General features: G+C 39.4%; 1 protein-coding gene across 1 annotated transcript; it reads left to right on the plus strand.

Moving 5' to 3' along the window:
* The first annotated feature begins 253 nt into the window (after positions 1-253).
* On the plus strand, positions 254-12,192 carry LOC149281297 (insulin-like growth factor-binding protein 5). Its single transcript, XM_089499510.1, has 4 exons — positions 254-584; positions 11,125-11,336; positions 11,455-11,574; positions 12,061-12,192. The coding sequence occupies exons 1-4, from the start codon at positions 254-256 to the stop codon at positions 12,190-12,192; spliced, it is 795 nt and encodes a 264-aa protein (XP_089355636.1).
* Positions 12,193-21,657: the final 9,465 nt, after the last annotated feature.

A 21,657-nucleotide genomic window follows, 5' to 3' on the forward strand; every position in this document is an offset into this window, starting at 1 on the left:
GATTTCTGTTTATTCTGCAGATCAGTTTGAGGACAGCACCTTGCATTTAGTGTAAGGAGGCTTACTTTATTCTTGCACATTTCTGACTGTGTTAAGACTCTGGCAGGGAGGTAACTTTGTTTCCATTTTTTTTTCTCCCCTTTTTGGAATAGCTGCTGGGATTTTTGTGCATTCAGCAGATTTTGCATTTTCTTTTTCTTGGAGCACAAACTGCACCCCTTCTTCTTCTGTTTGCCCCAGGGTGTTTTGGGGGATGATCCTGCCTGCCTGCCTCCTCCTGTCCCTGTGCCTGGGGCTCTGCCAGTGCCTTGGGTCCTTTGTGCACTGTGAGCCTTGTGATGAGAAGGCCATGTCTATGTGCCCTCCTGCCCCAGTGGGGTGTGAGCTGGTGAAGGAGCCAGGCTGTGGGTGCTGCATGACTTGTGCCCTGGCTGAGGGGCAATCTTGTGGGGTCTATACTGAGAGATGTGCTGGGGGTCTGCGCTGTCTCCCCAAGCAAGGGGAGGAGAAGCCCCTGAATGCCCTGCTCCATGGTCGAGGAGTCTGCCTCAATGAGAAGAGCTACAGGGACCAGCTAAAGCCAGGTAGGTAAAAAGGGTGCCTGGTTACTTTTTATGCTTTTTTTTTTTGTTATTGTTTTTTTTATTTACAAATTAATCTATTGCTTTATTTAACACTTTGTATGTTAAAAGAAGCCATTGTTCAGTGATAAATCCAGATATAACAAGACCACAGCTGCTGCAGAGCTTCTTAGGTGGGTGTCCATTGCCTTTTAAAAAATGTTTGCGGGGAGATGTTCTGCAGCAGCCACAGTTGATGGCTGTTACATGCTGTCCATTTTTTTGCCTTATACACCATGTGACATCATATTGTGATTTTTATTTATTTTTTCCTCCCCGGTGCAGTCTTGTATACACACCCCCTCCACTATTGAAAAACATGGCAGTTATAGCAGCTTCTATTTTATTTTTAATTCCTGACTTGTTGTATTATTCGCTAGTGCTGAAAGGGTTAATGGACAAAAAAATTGATTAATGTTCTAGGAAACTGCCCTGGAACCTGTATAGGTCAATAGAGGGTTAGGAGAGGTCACTGAGATTAGCTGTGTATGATGCAACCTATTGTCTGCTACTATGTAACATGCCTGTTGCACAGACTTAACCCTTTTCGCTCCAGGTGGGCAAATGTGAAAAAAAATGTACAGTCAGACCTTGGTATTTGCTGGGAAAACAGTGGTATTGCATGCAGAGGGGATAGTGCTTATGCTTGAAATGTGTTGCCATGACAATTCATTTGTCTTTTGAGTGCAAAAGAAAAGTTTGTGGGTTTTTTTGTAAAAAAAATTCTGAGCACCAACATAGTCAGTGGCGCAGTATCATCACCTATATGTTCCATGTTGTTCTGCAGGCAGAGTTTCCCATAGATTTTGCCTGTGGACACCTGCAGCTTGACAGGTCCCCCCCCCCTTTATTTTCTGCACCCATACTCCACTTAAGTCAGTCTAAGTCCGGCTGTGTCTTCAGGGCTCGACATACCGGCCCAAATTTTGCGACCAGCCCCCCTTTTTTTTTTTTTTAAATGGAAAACCCTCCACACTCACTCTAACACTTGCAGCAACTCTCAAACCTTCCTGCAGAATCCTAATTAAATCTGCCTGTCCGTGGCTTAACCCTTTACGGTACTAGCAGTTTAATTCCTTGGCGGCCAGATTAACCCTTTCATTAACCGTACGACAGTTATGTTGCTGCCGACGACAGTGACGGGGTTGCCTTCGGCACGACGAATAGTTAGACGCGGCCACATTGCAAGTTTTAATAAAAACCACCTTTGCTTTAGCTTCCTGGTTATAAGACAAACACTGTGAGATAATCATCTCTGCCGCGAGCATAAAATTTCCCCTGTTTTGTTATATTATGTTTGGAATTTGTACAGACCTAGTTTACCGACACAGAGACGTCTACCGGTTACCCGGCGTGCGACGGTTTAATCCACGATGCGGCTGCCGCGTTTCGCTTTTTGACCTATACACAAGCTAAATATTCTCGGCAGTTTAGGCAGTTGGATAATTACCTGCAAATTCTAGATCTCCAAATTCTTGTCTGTCCACGTAACACCATGACTGTGCATGTCAGCCCCTTGTCCATCAGTTATGGCGCGTCAGAAACATGCCCCCTTAACCTTTGCAGTGCCAGAGTAGGGGTAGCACACACTCCCTTTACACTATCCATACTGCAGGGTTGCATTGAAATCGTCGCTGCGCTTCATGTAACTTTTGGAATCTCTTTCTATGGTCATGGGTAATGTTTTATTTAAGGGGGGGTATTGGGTTTGTATTCTGTGATATGCTAAGGGTTAACACACACACACACACACACACACACACACGCAGCGGTCTGCCCCTCTGGTGTGGTTTTGGTGTACTGTTTCTGTGGGATTTGGGAAATTTAACTGATAACGCTCCAGTTGTTCGCCAGGTCCCACGAATCCGCTGCAGGTTGTTGCTACATAGTGACAAGACCTTTTTTTTTTTTTTTTTTTTTTTTTAGTGAATGGGGCACTAAGCCAACATTTTTCTGTTTTTCGCCCCCCCTTTTTCCTCCAAACATGCTTTTGTTATGTAAACATTAGGCCAAAGTATCCATCCTTTTTTTAACCTAATACACTCAGGATTTATGCAGCGATATCGCGGCATCCTGTATGTCGACGTCAGAATGTTACGGACCAAAAAAAAAGAATCCTTTCTATTTTGTATCTTATCGTTCATTATTAAACCAAGCGGGTTAAAGTTTTAAAGTTCTAAGCAGACACAGACAACCACAAGCTTGTTGGCTGCTGTGTGACAGCTCCCAGTGGGCTCACCAAGTCTATGGTTCTATAGTGAGCCCTTGGCTGCCTGAACGTGATGGGAGTTGTAACCCAGGGCAGCTGAAGTCCCAAAGGCGGTGATAATAATTTTGACTTCTCATTGTACAGCAGATGGGCTGCCTGATTCTAGTTCCTTCTGTCGATGATAATTATGACATTGCTTTCATTTCTTTTACCCCTCCTGAAAGTAAAGAGGGCTGTCTTGAAATGGTATTATAACTTGCATTTACATTACAGTGCATTACATAAATAAAATGTCATTTGTTAGTGCTGGTTGTTCAGGGTGCAGTACACTTTACAGCCTTTCTGCTGGGTGAGGGCGCTGTTTGCAAACAAGGTCCAGGAAGAGAATGGTTCTGGAGCAAACGGTATCTTTGGCCAACAGCGCCACCCCCAGAATCAAAGGCCAAAAAGAAAACTGCAGCTGGAACTGCAGCTGGAATTACTAAATCATGCATTTTAGGGATGTTTGCATGTGTTATACATTTTTTTAATTATTAGTCATGTAATTTTTTTTAAACAGCTTCAGGCATGGACCAGAGCGCAGCGTAGCATAAATATATACTTTAGCTCGCAGGGTGCATGGGTTAATGCATAGACTCCAGCTCTTAGTCGGGTTTTCGGGGAGTTGCAGTGCCTCTGTGGTGCTGAAGGGTTTTCAGCTTCATTTTTCCTGGCGCATTGCCTTACAGATTCTAACAAGGTATGGCTGGCAGCGGATTCGTTATTTAACATACACTGTAAAAAAAGAAAAAAACCAGGACTGGATCACAGATCAGCCGCAGACAAACATTATCGCGCTTCCTAAGGGCTATTAGTCGGCCAAACAGTTGTTGAGGCAAATAAACTTAAGAAACACTTCTCACCTGGTTCAAAGACACACTTTTTGTACTTGGTAAACCATGCATTATGAGCGATATTATTATTATTATTATTTAATTAATAATATGTCTAATTTAATAATAATTTTGATAATATAAATGTATAATCAACATTAACAATGATAATAATATTTGTTATTTTTTATTATTATTACTATTAGTGTTATTATTTTTATTATTATATACATATATATATATATTACAATTGAATGCTAATATAAATATATAATCAATATTGTATATTACCAGTATTGTTAGGCAAGCACCTGGTCTCTACGACTAAGCCATGCCCATTGTACAGCGCTACGGAATATGATGGCGCTATATAAAACAATAAATAATAATCACTTAATTTAAAGAGACAGGCTACCCAAATTAAAAGTAGATCCTGATACAAGGAACGGTTAATACCCCTTTAAAATCACAGGTCCAAGTCAGCCTGACTCAACAGCTGACCTCGGGAGAGGGGGTGACTATGGCACTCTATTAGCAGCTTCCCTGTGTAAACCTCTGGTTTTTGTGGCTTATCTGATGTGATTTGCATCAGTGATCCTATTGCCATGAATCCACAGCAGGGTTGGGGGAGGGGAGTCCTGACGGACGGGTATTTAAAGGGAAAGCCTCCCCTTTGCAGCTTTTTGTTCGTTAAAATTCACCTATTTTGTTTATTGGAAAATTAAGAGACTTTTTTACCTTTAAGACCTGTAGTCATCAAAGCCACCCCCCCCCCTTACAAAGGCTGCTTGAACCAATCAGCAACCATCAGCAACTTAATGATGGAGAGATAACTTAATGGGGAGGAAAAACATGTGCTGGTAATAAAACAGAGTTTGGGGGATGTGTTGGAAAATGTTTCGGTTTGTTTGTATCTAAACTATCTTTCTGTTGATTGAAAAAGAGGCACTAAGGGAAAGTGGCCTTGTCACCATAGCAACCGATTAAATGCGCCTGGTGATTTAGACTATTCCATCGGTTGCTATGGTGATATGACTAATTTTCAAACTCTTTCTATGGGACCCCTGATGTTTTATGTTAAGGACCCAGGAGGGGAGAGGTTATGAGGTGTGTGGGGGAGGGGAGTACCAAAAATGATGATAGGGGGGGGAAGCTTAACCCCTCGTTGTTCTTTTGTGTTGTGTTTCAAGAGGTCCGCTGCTGCGACTGGGGGATCGATGGTTTTTGCAATACACCCACCATCATGCGCAGCCAGCCTACGCACTGCAACTCCCATCACGATGCCCATCCAAACCCCGGCTGCTCATCGGTCTCGGCTTTGACAAGTTGGAGGCTGGCTGAGCATCCTGAGAGTTGTAGATGACAGCAGCTGGACAGCGAGGAATACCTTGCATGCTCATAATGAGTTTTAATGACCGTAACACATGCTTCGCTCGCTGGCGGAATGCCCCCCCTACGGCGCTTTGCAGCTGTCTCTGTCTGGGCTCTAGTAGGGTCACCGTACGTCTGTCGTGAAATAGGGCAACCGTTTGGGCCCTTTAACTGGGGTGATTACGTCGGCCATGTTTTCCAGGACACACGGGAAATTCACACGTTGCTGACCGGCACAGAAAAAGGGGAGGAATTAGTTGTACATCTCGCGCACAGCAGGGGGCAGCACTTTACAGGAAAAAGTGTGTGCCGGAAAACATGGCTTTAATCAGTCCTTGGTCTTGATTCAGGTGGCATATGCGATATTCCCTCACTGTATTAGCCTCTACCCCTTCTGCTGAGAGGCTCTTCCACTTATCTACCACCCTGTGATTAAAATGACGCTTCAGTATATCTACGCCTCTGACCCTCTAGTTTTAGATCATGGCCTCCTTTTCTAATATTTTCCCTTATTTGACGCATAAAAATACATCCCGCAGGGATTTCAATCCCAGATTTTCAATATGGCCCCCACCTGTTGGACATACCTGCTGAACAAATAAGCACAATGCCTGGTATTGAGGGTTGTGTGGTCATGAAAGGGTGTAGGACTTTTCCATGGCAGGGGGGTGGGGGTGAGTGGGGTAGCAGGTGTGTGAATGTGTGTAGAATGGGCAATTTGGAAAATGGGTTTATTTGAAAAGGTCACAGGGGGCAGATTGGGGGGAGATACTGAAAAAAGGTCATGTTTCCACAGCTGGGTGAAAAGAGTGCATTCAGGGGATGTTTGTAGACCCCCTCCCCCTCACCTGAGCGCCCAGGCTTGGTATTTCCGTGGCAGGACTCGGGATGACCGGTCTTGTAAAGTCCTTCGGTCACGAAGTCCTGTGCAGGAGAAGCTTCCACAATTGGCCTCGGCCTTCCTTACAACAAAGTCCTTTACTCTTGATCCGATCTCTGATTTGGATGGAGACGCTGCGGGCGTCAAACTGTTTTATGTTCTTTTTTTTTTTTTATTTATTTAAAATATATATATATTTTATGAATTTCCCCTTTAAAAATTGTTTATTCAGAACTGGTGTTCGTACCAAAACTGGCAGGAGGGACCCCCGTTTCCTGGAAACTGTATATTTTATTAGTCTGAGAATAGCCACACTGAAAATGGGGGGGGAATAAAGGCAAAAGAGGAGTTGAAAGTATGTCAAAGGGCGGCAGACATAACAGCAGATGTGCTGACACAGGGGGTAGCGTGAGCGGTTGCGCGAAAATGTGATTGTTTCGTTTCCGTGATCCTGAGAAACTCCCTGAATTACAAACGTGTCATTTGCGGACCGAGACGTGACCAGGGAAGAATATGTTTGACCCGTAAGCGCGATGCGAGGGTAACAATGTATCCAGCAAGAAAATGTGACTCTTTGCTTGCAAACCTTATGTAGTATGTCGCATACCTGGCATGGAAAGTGTTAACCCCCCCCTTTGTTTTAATCCAAAGAAGCTGGTGAAATATTCTTCCACGTGTTTTTTTAAATTTAGAACCTTCCAAATCCCACATCCTAACCTTAATGCGGCGGAACAAACGAGGCAGGAAGAATTCTTTTTTAAACTTGGTTGTATACAAAAAAAAATTCTGTTTATAGTGCGGAGGACGGGGGGGGGGGGCTGGTCGTCGGCCGATTCGGAGCCAAGTAGCAGGGGCCGGGTGGAAAGAATTTTAATAATCAGGATGCAAAAAAGGAAGCCAGCGCTGGAGAACCGTCCTGTGGTCGATGAGTGCATTGAAACGGTTAAAAAGGAAGGAATTAGTTTGGCTCTAATATTCTTCACATCTGCTGTTTTTATATAACATTGGTAGATGAGGGGTTTTTAATAATGGTTTTTGCACCGTATAGGGCAATATTTTACCCTTCAGGTTGCCTCTTTTGTGTTACTCAAGAGCTTGCAGTCTGTGTTCCAGGTCTATGTTGGATGAATGGCATTTCCCCCGTGTCAAAAGTGACAAGGTCAGGAGCCCGGCTCTAGGGCCCCATATAGACACGCGCTGGCCATCCTGACATTGTGGTATTTAAACCCTATTAATTACAGTTCATTTGTTTCCGTTCAGCTGTTCTACATGTGATACCTTCTGGTTTAAATGCATCCCTGTAACCTGCATTGTTAAATCCTTCTCACTCGGGTTATAATTAGCCCCACTTTAAGAGAGTTTCTCCTGCTGTAAAGACTCAAACCTCGTCTTAGATTCAGGAGCCGTATGTCTATCCCATGCGTGTTTAATCCTCTCGCTGTATTAGCGTTTATCACTTTTCCTGGGAATCTGTGCCACGTATCTACCACCAGTTTTATAGTGAGTCAGGTCCACAGAATCCGTAACGGGTTCAGAAATCAAATATCATGCACTCATCCGGTGACCTGAAGCTCTGATCATCAGCAGAACACAAAGCAAGTTACAGGTTCAGCGTTGGTATAAACGCTGGGAGTATCTCCACATTCTGAGACTGCGCTTCCCCCTGGTGGCTGGTTTTGGTACTACTAACCAGCAATACAGCATTAGAGACTTTATTCCTCATACCATAAATGCTCAAACCCTTCCTAGAATTTAGTTTTATCCAGGAACATTTAATGGTCATGTGACACAAAAGATAAAAAAACATATAAAGTAGATTTTTAATGTATTTATTAATATTATCGAACCTTCAGAGCAAAGAATAAAATGACAGATCTGCTAAAGTTTTTAACATATTCAATGATTTGATTGCCATTAATAGAGAATTAATTAAAACAGGGTTTTTTTTACTTTTTTCCAGTAAAAAGATTTTTTAAGTTACTGCTTTTTTTTTTTTTTTTTTTTTTTTTTTTTTTTTAGCAGAAAAGCTTGTTGCGCGTGTATACGGAAAGTTTTCTGCTCAAATATTCGGGCAGAGCTGTGCAGAAGGTGAGATCGGCCTTCCGTTGGCGCTGGCCCTTAGCAGGTGGGTAGCGGGAGAGCTCTGACCTAGAGAGAGCCCCGCTGCCAAGGAAAAGAGGTGGGAGCGGGACTGAGAGAAAGGGCAGCGGTACATGTTTAATGCACTTGGATTATCCTCAAACAGAAATAGTTCCCGGGCCGTGTCACCGGATTCTGAGCTCCAAGGTTATGTAAAGGGAGAAGTGTCCCCGTCTCACCCCTGCTGCCTTTGGAGAGCAAATCAAAGGGTTAAATACTTTTTAAAAATATTATTATAATTAGAAGCTGTTTTAGAAGTTATTTTGATGGACTATTTGTATTTTCCATTTTGACCAACGCCGTCTATGGATACCTTTTCCTTAAATGATATTGTACAGTTCTATACACTAAATAAACCCCTTGGATCTATATTTTCCTCCCCATTAAGCCATCTCTCCCCTGTTGTGAAGTTGCTGATTGTTGTTGTCTGGTTCAGGGAGCCACCGGAAGGGTTGGAAGAGGCGTTGGGGGTCTTAAGATTGCATTCTGCCGCAGATCTCGGCTTCCGTAATAATTTCTCCAAAGCCATTAAACCCGAAAGGGAAGCACGAGCTGTAGGTGGTTTCATGAAATGAATTTAGTGATGCTGAGCCCTGACGCTGCGGCCGCTCCCCGCTCGCGGTCTTTACTGAATCCAGTGAGTTTGGAGCTCGCTGAACCCGGTGCGTCTGACACTCCTGACATAAAAATAAATACAGCCGGCAAGTATTTCCTCCTTTCCTCCAGTCTTGGCCGCCGCCGCCGCTCTCCTTCGGCAAACAGATGGGTTTTCCTGGCAGCTTAGACATGCGACCTGTCGAGAAAGAGTTTGGCGAGTCAGCTGTTGTTGGACCACAACTCCGAACAACCTCAGCCAGTGTCAGAGACCCGTGACAGTTGCCTGCTTGCAGTTATTCAATTGGAGTGTTTTGTCGGCCGAATATAGTGTGTGAGCGTGTGCGCGCGTGCATATGCGGATGCCCATAATATTTAATGTATGTAAATTTTTATTTTATTATTAGAGATTATGGGTTTTTAGTAAGAAAAGTGAAGAAACAGGTTTTTTTTTTTGGGGGGGGGTTACGTCCTTTCTCCTTCAGACTAAGTATTAACTCACAGTTCACACCCCGGTGATGCTTTGAATTCTTATCCCTCCTGGGGTCAGCTCAGGGACTGTTGTCTCAGCCTCGCAGGGTTACAGTAACAAGATCCGATCGCACTCGACCTCTGCCCTTACGATCGATACTTTCTGTAAATGTAAGGAATGTGCAGGTATCTATTGTAGCCCCGGAAATTATATGGGTGCTAAAGACGCTGCGTGACAGCCGGTATTCGAACAATGTCAGTAAAACATCCAAATAAAGTGAAAAATGTAAATTCAATAAAAAAAAAGTAGACGTTAAAACTGCCTATTTTTTTTTTCTTTTATTTTATATTCTAACAAAGTAACAGTTGTGGGTTTTCTGCTGTGTTTGTGATGTGTTGGGTCAAGCCCTTTAATGATGCGGCTCCACCTCGTTTGCCGAATTTAACATTTGTTCCTCAATTAATTAATTAATAATTGTTTTATAAAGCGCTCCTCATATTCCGCAGTATGGGGAGTTAGCGCCCTCTGCTGGTCCTTAGGATGAAATGCAAACGTATTATTTATTGTTTCATATAGCACCATCGTAGTCTGCAGCCCTGTACAACAGGTAAACCTACAAGCAGTAAATAGTATAACAATTCGGGTTACAGAAACAAGATAAGGAGGGCCCTGCTCAAAGGAGCTTACAATCTAGAAATGGATGTGCCTTAAGGTTTATGGCAACCTATATATATATATATATATATAATGTCAAATACTTCTAAAGTCATTAATATTGTAGTTATTAATCACTGGCAAAAATACTTGGACTAATCACATTATTATTAAATATTATTATTAAATATTTAAATTCTCAATAAGTACTTTTGTGACCTGGTTCCATTTCTCTTTATTTTTACTTCTTTTAGAGGGGGCAATTTTGTCTGTGTGATAATCACTTAGATACATTGTAGAAACTTTTTTAAACATAGTGTTTTTTATATTTATTTATAGTATATAAAGTAAGTATAGTTGCACTTTTATATTATATATTTGGAGCAGAAAATCCCCCTGTGCATCAGCCCATCAATTGAATACCCTAGATATATATATATATATATATATATATATATATATATATATATATATATATATATACACACAGGTCTGGCTATTTCATTAATTATATACCTTATTCCAGTAAGCACAGGTGCTGGGCTTAAGAATATATATTTTTTTTTTATTATTATTTTTTTTTTTTAAACCTTGCCTTTTGAGTTTAAAACATATTATCAGAATGATGCGTTATATAGCTTAACGTGTAATCACAATCCTAGAACCCTGTGCACGGTGTCTGACTTGCTATTACCAGCCGGAATACGGTGCGGACAGCACAAGTACCTGCTTTATTCATTAAACATGTTGCAGGTCGCACAACGTGTTTTTCCGCAGACTTTCGAAAAGGGCTTGGCAAAGAAATCAGAAAGAACAGTGAGCAGGAAAATATACTTGGGGATTTGAGGACAAATGGAAAAAATGATTAGTTTACCTTAGTTGCTGCCAACGGTGGGGGATGGGCAAATGCATAACCTTTTTTTTTTCTTATTATTTATTTTTTACGCTAAAGTAAATCATCAGAAATTAAGGACATGTGTAAAAAAAAGGGATAACGGCCAAGACTTTATTAAAAAGTTGACTCTACTTGTTTGGTATTGGAGTATTGGAGCCAATATGTGTTGTTTCTTAATGTTTTAAACACAGCGATTTGCGGCATTCCAAAAAATATATGTAAATCTTTCCATGGCGTTAAAGTTCTCCACGTATTGGAAATTAGTGGTAAAAAAATGTTTCCTGTTGTTTATAAAGAGATATCACAATAATTAAGTTTGCAACCAATGAGGTTGAAGAGAATTCCGATGAAGAGATTCTTAACGTGTGGGCTATGTGTGAATTATTATGGGTTTTTTTTATTCTTTCGTTCCTCGTAGAGAGAGAATCAAGAGAGGAAGATCCAACGACATCAGAGATGGCCGAGGATAGCTATCCGCTCAAGCATCGCAAGTTGGGACGCCTGCCGGAGCACAAAGTGATGGCGCTGAACAATCACCGGCAGAAGAAGCAGTTCATCGCCCGCATCGTTCCGCTGGAGAGCAAAGACCAACCTAACGGTTCTCCCGATCACGTCATGGAGTCGGAAATGGTAAGCCGTTTATCATTAGTGTGCAGGTGCGGAGCGCAGACAACGTTGGTGATGTGAGGCCCCCCCCCAAAAAAAAATGTAAACTACCATATTTAATATGTCATAATTTTCTCCTTAGGGTCCGTGCCGTAGGCAAATGGAAACCATCATGCAAGACATGAAAATGTCTCATCGCGTCTACCCAAGAGCATTTTACCTTCCTAACTGTGACCGGAAAGGCTTCTTCAAAAGGAAACAGGTGAGTCCTTCCATCCACCAATCCAATCTCCCTCTCTAGCTCTAGGGTCCCGGTGTCCTCTGTGGCCCTACGTGGAGCACCGCACCGGTCATTATCGTCCCCGACGAAGTTAAAGCGTGATATCTTGGGCTTCTTGGCTAAATGTCATCTCTCTCGTACAACCCTGGTCCCAGATAGACTCAAACAGTCTAAGGATCCCAGAAGAGTCAATCACTTTCTTTTGGCTCTTCTGTCCCAGATATTCCCAAAAATGTGTCCACGGGACAGAATTGGCCAATTAACGGGGTTATCCTGGCGTAAGAGCCATGACCTTGATACCTGGAATCCATTGGTATCTCCTGGAGGAACGTCTCCCGTCCCTCTGTGTAGCGCGCCCAGGTCGTGCGATAACGAGAGCTTCACGTAGCTGCCGAGCATCAGTTGAAAGAGTCTTCCCGCCATGAATATGTGTTCAGTTGAGCTAACTTTTTGTTCTTGTGCCGGCAGTGCAAACCTTCCAGGGGCCGTAAGCGTGGTATCTGCTGGTGCGTTGATAAATACGGATTGAAGCTTCCCGGGAGCGACTATGCAGCTGCCGACCTGCAATGCCACAGCTTCGACAGCAGCAACGTCGAGTGATTCTTCGTTCCCGGAACGTCCTGAACGTGATCATTTCTAAGAAAAAAAAAAAAAATGTCCTTTTTTTATTTCGAGGATACCCAGAGAGATTTTTTTTTTTGCTCATTTGGTTGTTTTTTTTCCTCATCCCATCTCCCCAACGCCGAAAGATTCGATACCTTTTAGTTGGAGAACAAAACAAAATAATGAAGACAACGAAATAGAAGCCGAGGAAAGTTATCAGAGAGAAAAAGAAATGGAGTGGATTTTGAGGCAACAGAAAAGTGAAAAAAAAAAAAGAGGGGGGCCAGATTTGAACGATCCCTCGGAAAAGCACTGTTGCTATTTTTTCTTTCTTGTATTTTTGGGAAAATGCTGATAAGCTTTTTTTTTTTGTTTTTTTTGTTCTATTTTGGTACTGACAGACGGAGTGTGGTTATAGCACATTTGTAACATTTCATAGAAATGTGTGGGTCATTATATTCCTTTGCTTCAGAAATAATAATTTGAATATTGGTCTGTAGGTTTATTATCATTATTATTAGTCCAAAAATCATACTTTCTAAGTATAGGATTGATCTTGTGCCAGAGCAATTGAGAGTTAAATCCCCCCCCCCCAAAAAAAAAAAAAAAAGATTGTTAAGAGTCAATGTTAAATTTGATTTATAATTGAAATTGAGTTGAATCATTAGTCACTCCTTCACAGTGACTAAAATGTTGTTTTTTTAAATTAGAATGCTGAAATTTATTTCTTTTTTACATTTTTTTCCCCCAAGCTCTCCAGAGACTTTTGACAATACATTTCTCTGTTGACCTTGACTAATTGTCACGCCAAAAGACGTGGTATATTTTGTGCCTAATTTCTACTTGCTCTGTCCCGTGTCACAAGAGCTTCCTTTTTCTGATACTAAAAAAAATGTAAAAAATAAAAAAAAAAACACTCAAAAATACACTAAAATAGCACTCGGGTGCAGCTGGGTGCAAAACTATGCACTTTTTTAGAGAGAAAAAAAGTTTCAGTTGCTTTCTGCCAGAGCGATAAGTCTTTTAAGTCTTATTTGCTATAAAAAAGCTGTGACATATTTTGTTTTATGTATTTTTTTTTCTTATAGTGAAAAACCTTTATATATATATATTATTATTTTTTTTTGCATCCAATTTTTATTTCTATTGTAACAATAGAGTTATAAATATTAAACTCCCATTTCTGCTGGAGGGTCTTACAAGTACATTTCACTTGCCCACCAAAATTAAGATACATTTTGCATATATATATAAATAAATAAATAAATATATATATAATCTTAATAAACAACTTATTCACTGTAGAAGGAAGCCTGTGATTCATTGCAGACCCCCCCCCCCAGAACGTATTATTAGTATTTAAAGACAATTTATTTAAAATATACAGTAACCTTTCCACTCTCTAGGGCAATAAGGCACTACGGTAATTGGGTATTTGTAGGATAGTGCCCCGTTTTGGGACGCTCGGTGCTGTGTTCTCTTATGACGTTTCAATAGTTTGTTGAAAAATATAAGCTATTCGTTTTCAAATCGCTTTGTATTTGGAAATTATTGAAAGCCGATCCCTTTCTCGTTAAGACGTTTCACGACTTTAAGTACCACTTTGCTTGTAAGTCTTACAAAGCGATGGGTCTTTTTTTTTTTTTTTTTTTTATTATTATAATTTTTTTATTATTATTTTTAAATTCACGTGTTTTTGCCGAAGTATGACCGAGCACATGGAAAAAAAAATTCTACCATTGGACTATAGGACAGCAGAGAGGATCTGTCCAGCCCGAGGATCTGTCTATCCCTTCTTGTGCGGACTTAAAAAAAAAACAAAAAAAACCAAAAAAAAAACCAGAAGACGTACATTGCTTATGGATGTTATACTTCAAAGCCGACGGCTAATACTAAGAGTATGATCAGGAACTTCAAACCAAATCCAGAACACGACTTAGGAAGAGAAATTGTATTCAGTGATCCGTTTTATTGGCGTGAAGGTTTTTTTTTTTAAAAGCATTGAAAGGAGACCACAATGGGCCACCAGACCTTCTGGCGAATAGTGGACTTTTTGGATAAAAAAAAAAACAAAAAAACTTTATAAAACGTAATCTTCACCAAACTCAAAGTGGGCCGGCCGGTTGTGGATTTGAAAAAAAAAAACAAAACAGAAAACACTGCCTTATAAATGTTTATTTTCCGGGGGTCTAACTAAAAACTTTGCGAATGCCCCTACTTGCCGGTACATAGTTTGTAAAACAGCACGAGGATGATTCCGACTGTCGGAGGCACATGAAGCCGTGATGCTGAATGTTTCAGAGACTTATTTTCTTACTTTTTTTTTGGTTTTTTTGTATATGATAATATGGTGTTTTCTCGTATCGCCTACGCATGACCTGCATCAAAGCTTGGTATGAAATTATGGCATTCTAATGGCGGCCGCTTTGCCTGCCGCGATCTGTCCCCGTCTGACCGTCGGCCGGGTTATGTCATTTCGGGGACTACGTTTGGGATTTTGGTAAAATGAAACAATTAGCCGTTAAGGAATTCTTAAGGTTCTAGAACGTTGCTGTACGGAGACTCCGTGTACGAGCCGGATAGGCTCAAGGATTTCCGTTACCTTGCTAAGCGGGACGTAAAGTCTTTAATGCTTGTACTATAACTCCCATCATCCCCCGCACGGCTTTTGGACTGATGGCACTTGTCCAGTAACCGCTGTCAGTCTGTATTCGGACAAACCTCCCGTATAGCTGGGAGGCGATGAGATAACCAAGTTGTGTTCCTCTCCATCCTGTTGGACTCCGACTTCCATCGCTCTCACCTGGCATCTGGATGACTGGCTGTAATGGGAATTGGAGTCCAACAACATCCGCGGGGGGGGGGGGGTTCTTCTCTTCCTAATGACTTCGAGAATAGAAGCCAACGAAAAAAACTGTGAAGATCCCTAATTTGATCGCTTCCCCCACGGGACGCGAGACCCCCGATAATCCTTATTCACGAGTTATGGATACTTTATATCCTGCGGATGTTTCAGGTTTTAATGGCAGTGCCACAATCACACAAAAAATCTATTTTAATGATAACCAGGGGTTATTATCACTTTATTCTAACCATTTAATTATTTTTAGACTAAATGGGAAGCCAAACACCCCCCTCAATTGTACCGGGGGGGGGGGGGATAAGTTGCCTTTAAATACAAGCACAGAAACCTAATATACACATAAATGGGGGCCGGAAAGAAATATTTTAAAGATGGCTTTTAAAGGAACACAACTTTATAGGACAAGGTCTGTAATGACGCCTCAGCACGTAGTACGGCGAGCGTGTTGCCGTTTTAGTGGGGGTTAAAATGGCGCGTGCTAATATTTTTTTTCAATTTTATTTTTTTTCTCTCTAAAATTAGGTTACTAATAATTATTGCACTTTCTCTTTTGTAGAAGTAGATATTTTTTTATTTATTTTTTTTTTATTTTTTTTTTAGAAAAACCTGGAAAATATTTTTAAATATTTTGGAGTGCAGTATTTTTTTTTTATTTTTTTTTGGTGTAAATTTATAACAATCAAGGAAAATCATGCACACATAACGTGGGAGATGTAAGTTCAGATGGCGGCCCTGTAGCCCAAATTGGGACCTGGTTAAAGTTATTATAGCCCCATTATACCCCAAATAAAGCTGAGGATAATGGGAGTTCAAGTCTCGCTAAGGACAGGTTTCCTAAACTCAGACATTAGCCTCCTTTTTTTTTGTCAAATATTTTCACGCATTTTAATTAGACTTATTTAGGTTTCTTGCCTAAATATTCAGGAAATTTTAGTAATTTTAAAAAAAATGTATATTCGAATAACTTTTTGACAGAAAGTAATAAAAAACAGATTTTTAAATTTAAAAATATTTTGTATTGACAAAATTGGGGCAAATATCTTTTATTTAAGGTCCGCGAGGCGGAGTAATGGCGGTTATACGCAAAACCTCTCTCAATTGGCCATAGCAACCTGACAATGTTCCTGCTGATTTGACCCATCTGTTGCCATGGTGATAAGGCCAGTTTCAGAACTCTGCACCGGAATTGAGCTTTTTTTTTTTTTTTTTTAAAACACCCCCCCTCTATATTTTTATTTTTTTTATATATATATATTTAAACAGCTTGTATTTTTCAGTATTTCAGACTTTTTTACCCCAATTTTCCCTGACGTTTGAATGTAAGATTTTCAGGGACGCTTGGAAGTGCGTATCGGGGGTTTAGGACGTTAATACCGTCGTGATCTGTATTGAAAACCGGTTTATTGCTTGTGTCGTGGTATCTGGGACGTTACATTGAATGTGTGCTTATGACGCTATGAGAAGATGGCCGCCGCAGCTTATGCAGGCGATACATACCCTTTGAACAGCATATACTGCCAGGTGAAGTTGCAATATGTAGCACTGCAGCTTCTTACCACCCCTTGTAGCTTTATATTCAAGATAATTAAGAACGATTCCTCTTAACACCTTGATATGTCTAGCCAGGCAACCACGCGGGATATCATTAATAGCGTAATATTTCATGAAGTGCCTCCCCGGGGGGGGGGGGGGATGATGTAATCGGGGCTCGTTTTCAGCATAAGGGCATCGGTTTAAGGAGCGGGGAACCCAAATCTGTTTAAATTCTAGAAATAGAACCCTGGGAACAATCGTTGCGCCGGGGGTTCCGCGATCTGTTCACAGCAGGGTCTTTTCGTCGCGTGCGTTAAATTGTCGAGGGACGGATTGCCATAAACCAGCGTGATGCAGGGTCTAGACATAAATAGGTTTTTTTGTTTTGTTTTTTTATTTTTTTTCCTTGAAATGTCAAATGTGCTGACGCCAGCTGATGAATGTGCAAAGTTAGAGAAAACATTGTGAAAGTTTTATTTTTATTTTATTTTTTTTTGCTAAAAAAGCAATATAGCCTTATTTGTTGTGTTTTGTTTTGTTTTTTGTTTTGTTTTTAACCACTACTTCAGGAGTAATTTTGCACTATTTTTTCCTTTTTGTTTTTTTTCTTTATTCCTTTCACGTTTGCGTTGCCAGTGGACTCCATACATAGTCCATCATCCATTTTCAAACAGCTATTTCAGACTCAACCACTCTCCGGTCTCTGGCACGTGGTACAGTCCTCCTATAAACACAGTTATCTGCTATTTTTAACCGGATTAACTTTTTGGGTTTTTTTTGTTCTTTTGTTTTTTTTCTTCTATTTTTGTAATGCAATATTCATCACATTGGTTTTACAGGATACTGTATCTTATTCGTTGTGTCTTCATCTTTACCATAAAATATTCATAATATCTGCTGGTGTAAAACATAGACAACAGTTTCTGGATAATCTGAACACAATGAAAATTGTAATTTGCTCTGTTTAACATTTTTTTTACTTAATAAAAAGAAAAAAAAAACATTTTATTACAAAAAGTGAAAATTGCTGTAAATTCATCTATTTATTCATCTTATAATTTATATTACTCATCGATCTTTGTCTTTTTGTGATGACAAAGGATTTATTTAATAAAGTTATAAATTCAAGCTTTTTTTTCATAATGATTTTAATTACCCTTATTTGAGTTAAAGTTTTAAAATACTGTCACTGTTGTCAGCTCCTATAGTAAATGTAGGGTTAAAGAAAGAAAAAACATGGCTGCATGCTGGCAGCAGATGTATTGTTAAATCAGCTTGACAGCATGCAGGAAAAAAATGTTCGATCCCTGCGTGTGACGGAACCGGTGTGTGTGTTTATTATAATAAATAATATATTTATGGCGTTTAATCTCAGTGTATGGGTGCCCACGGGCTTCATGCACAATTTAGACGTAGGTATAACTACACACATTGGATACGTTTGCTAAAAGATAATTATATGTAATGGCCCCTCAACAGTCGTCGGGTGACGCTGCATTAAATGAATTAGGGGCAATATTTTACTATTAAATAAATCTGCAGACTAAATTTAATAGGCTCCACGTGAACAGCTATAAAATAAACACAGATTTTGTATTTACTTAGTTTAAACCACCTAATGCATAAAATCTGGTAATTCTTCTCAACTAACACACCAGGCACACCTGTAATGCCCTCCCTAGGGCAAACTTTTTTCCATCACCTAATGGATGCCCCTAGCTGCCTACTTTGGTGTTGGAAAAGGGCAGATGCTGGGTCTGAATTATTCCATGATGGGACTGGAGTCACCCCAAGTTTTACATAAAACTCAGTTTAACCCAATGATGATTATTAGATAACTATTTATTGATAAGGATTTATTGACCCTACCCAATCATCTGTATATAGATACATATAATAAAAGTATCACAAAATAATGAGGTTTAGATACATTTATATAATGAAGCCTCTCCTCATATTAACTCATTGAGCAGAAAGACCCTTCTGCAACTTAAAAGGCACAACGGAAAAATCAAAACAAGTGCCAGTTTTGGCCCCCAGTCTGTCATTTATAAAATTCTCCTCAAGCAGCCAGAGAAAAAGTACAGCAGGAAGAGTTGATGGTCCATATGGTCCTCTGACCAGTGCTAACCACAGCAAGTTTTTCAGCGTACTCCGCCACCAAAAGCATCACGTGGCACACACCAAGGACCTGGGGCTTCATGGGCATCTCAGGCTCCCATTTTCCCAGAAGACTATGTGTCTCCTTCTCTCACCGGTGGTACACTTAGAAAAAAGGATGACCCACTGGCCAAAAATAGCCTTAATTACATTAGTGTGGACTTGCATATGGTGAAGACATTCAAGAAACACATTAAATGTAGGTAGGGCTTCTAGTAGTGTGATGTCTCAAGTTTCATGAACTAATTGTTTACCAATGAAGTACTTCCTAATAAATCATTATGGTGTACATCATGGTTGGAGAAGAAATATTAATGCATGAACCCAAGATAAAATTGAGTCTTTAAGTTGATACATTTTTTTTACATAGAAAAATACATAAGCTTTTGGGGCCTCAACACTACCACAATAAAAGGTATCAAGTTTAACTAGCCACTCCTAAAAAAAAAGGGTCTGGAAACTGCATTAACATTTAGGATGCCTTCTCCAATCTTACCACTAGGTGTCAGTGTAACCATAAAACTATAAAGGCATACTAGGAGTCATTTCCAAATCCCTCCACTAGGTGTCAGTGTAACCATAAAATTATATCAAATAACAGTACAAATAAGTATCTTGTGATAATACTTTTTTTATTGGACTTACAGAATTTCGGAATGACAAACCATATTTATTTTGTCCCATGAAGGAAACTCTTTTCTATTTATAAATATATATCTATATATCTATATCTATAGATATAGATATATAGATATATAGATATATAGATATATTTCATAACTTCTAAAAAATGTTGTTACATTTGCAATAAAGTTTCACTAAACACAAAGAAATATTGCTATTTTTTTTTACATAATTTATTAGAAATTCTAAAAATCTGAGGTGGATGCTCAGTGTTGTATTTGAGCTCTTTGGTTGGAAACATGTGTTCGCTTCCCATAAACTGCTTAAGTAGCTAACATTCATTAATCGCGTCCGGTACTTTATTGTAAATTTGTGTCTAGCCACCATACTTAATATAAAGGCATTAGGAGGATAATAGGAGAGATATTTAAAAACAAATCATGAAAAAGAGTAAAAAAAAGTGCAAGAAATTATGTAAAATCCCCAGTATTTTCATTTATTTTTAATACTAATAAGCATACCCCTATGAATAGAAAAAAAATAATTGCCTGGTTTTTTCTCTCTATTTGCCTCTGGCGATACGTTCACAATGACTGTTTTTAGGGATTATACGGATCCAGGCTTGTTCTAAATTGAAAGGTGCAGCTCGTCATCTGAGTGCAAGAAGGGATGTGGAAAAGCACGGCATCTACTGAAATACCCTTCCTAGGCTGTCAGCCCCTTTAACTCTTACATTCAGACATAAAGCATAGCTCCATAGTCATCAAAAAGTATTCTGGTGCATTCCATTGGTTTCCATTGCTTCACATTTACAGAATAAATGTATATAATAACAGAACTGTATGTATATATATATATATATATATATATATATATATATATATATATATATATATATGCATAGGAGAGAATGTACTTAAAAAATACATATAATAATATCTAAATTTGTTCAGATATCAAATTTTGCATCAAATTTTTTTTGTCAAATTTTATTTAGTAATCTGCACAAATTAATAATTTTTGTGAATAACGTTTTAAAAAATTAAACTTGTTTGACATGTGCAATAAACACGTGGCATATATTTTCATCCACAGAACTATATAATAATAATGCTAATTGTAATAATAATATTAATGTTTTTAGGGCTGTGGTTATACGTATGGTTAAAGAGTGGATCTTTACTAGAACTTTTTATGTGACAATGTAAAATATTCATGTTTATACAATTAATTTTATTTATGTCATTTAATTTATTTGTTTTTGGTGCTGTATTCAGATATAAAATATATATAATTATAAAAAAATAGCCTTTGTTTCAATAGATACAAAGAAGTCAAGATTGTTTAAGTTCCCAAGATAAATGCTACAAAAAAATCACACACAATCACGTTCTTTGATTCTTGTGGTTTGTTTTATTGTGCAACAAACAAGCGTGACAATGTTTCCTTTTATTTATGTATCAGGTACAAAGTCCTGTCCGTCACCTCTGTAAAGCACTGTAAGGGGTCTTTGAGGGTCACCCGTAGGGTGGAATGGGTCCCACCGCTGACCACCCAGCACCAAACAAGGGTGAATGCAGACTCTTCTAATAATAAGGATACAAACAGTACAAAAACTGCTATAATGCACATAAAAGAACATTCATCTTATTTATCAGACAACATATGATTTACAGAGATATATTCTTGGCTTTCGTAGAAGACACTGAATGGAAGGATGATTAGAACCTGAGCATTAATTGTTAAATTTGTGGAACTCAACAATGCGGTCAAAAGTGCGTAAGGCCAACCACCCAAAAGACACGCGCCCCCCCGATCACGTCAATGAGAGCAAAAGTCAAATTATGCAGAACTGGATCAAGAGTAAAAAGGCCACAAGAAAGGGCACCAAACTAAGGCCCCCGATTTGTGCTTCTTTAACTAAATGTATAGCATATGAAGGCCACAGTGAGTATGCATGGCTGTTTGTTTCTTACATGTCCTACACAATCCAACAAATTTCACAGGGCTTATAACAGGGTTCCTGTTCCTGGGAAACTTTGAGGACCAATCAAGTGGATGTTGGATTCTAGCTGCATTTTAGACCTATAAATCAAAGGGTATTTGCATAATTACCACTTACTGAAATGCACTGACCCAGTGACCTATAAAGAATATAAATTATGCTTTGGACTTACTTAAATATTTCCCTATGTGGAAATGACCAAAAGATTTTATTGCTCATTCAGCCTGAGTACTGATGACCCAGTTGCCTCAAAGCAGAGGAATTAATTTAATTCCAA

The sequence above is a fragment of the Sceloporus occidentalis genome, unplaced genomic scaffold (genome assembly GCF_023333645.1).
Source record: "Sceloporus occidentalis isolate IW3139 unplaced genomic scaffold, rSceOcc1.0.p SCAF_136, whole genome shotgun sequence".
NCBI classification, from domain to species: domain Eukaryota; kingdom Metazoa; phylum Chordata; class Lepidosauria; order Squamata; family Phrynosomatidae; genus Sceloporus; species Sceloporus occidentalis.

What these genes read in the sequence shown, in the direction of transcription:
- LOC149281297 (XM_089499510.1), top strand. Translation starts at nt 254, where the DNA reads ATGATCCTGCCTGCCTGCCTCCTCCTGTCCCTGTGCCTGGGGCTCTGC. An exon ending in CAGGGACCAGCTAAAGCCAG is followed by an intron (nt 585 to 11,124) that starts GTAGGTAAAAAG and finishes CGTTCCTCGTAG; the next exon opens with AGAGAGAATCAAGAGAGGAA. An exon ending in GCTTCTTCAAAAGGAAACAG is followed by an intron (nt 11,575 to 12,060) that starts GTGAGTCCTTCC and finishes TTGTGCCGGCAG; the next exon opens with TGCAAACCTTCCAGGGGCCG.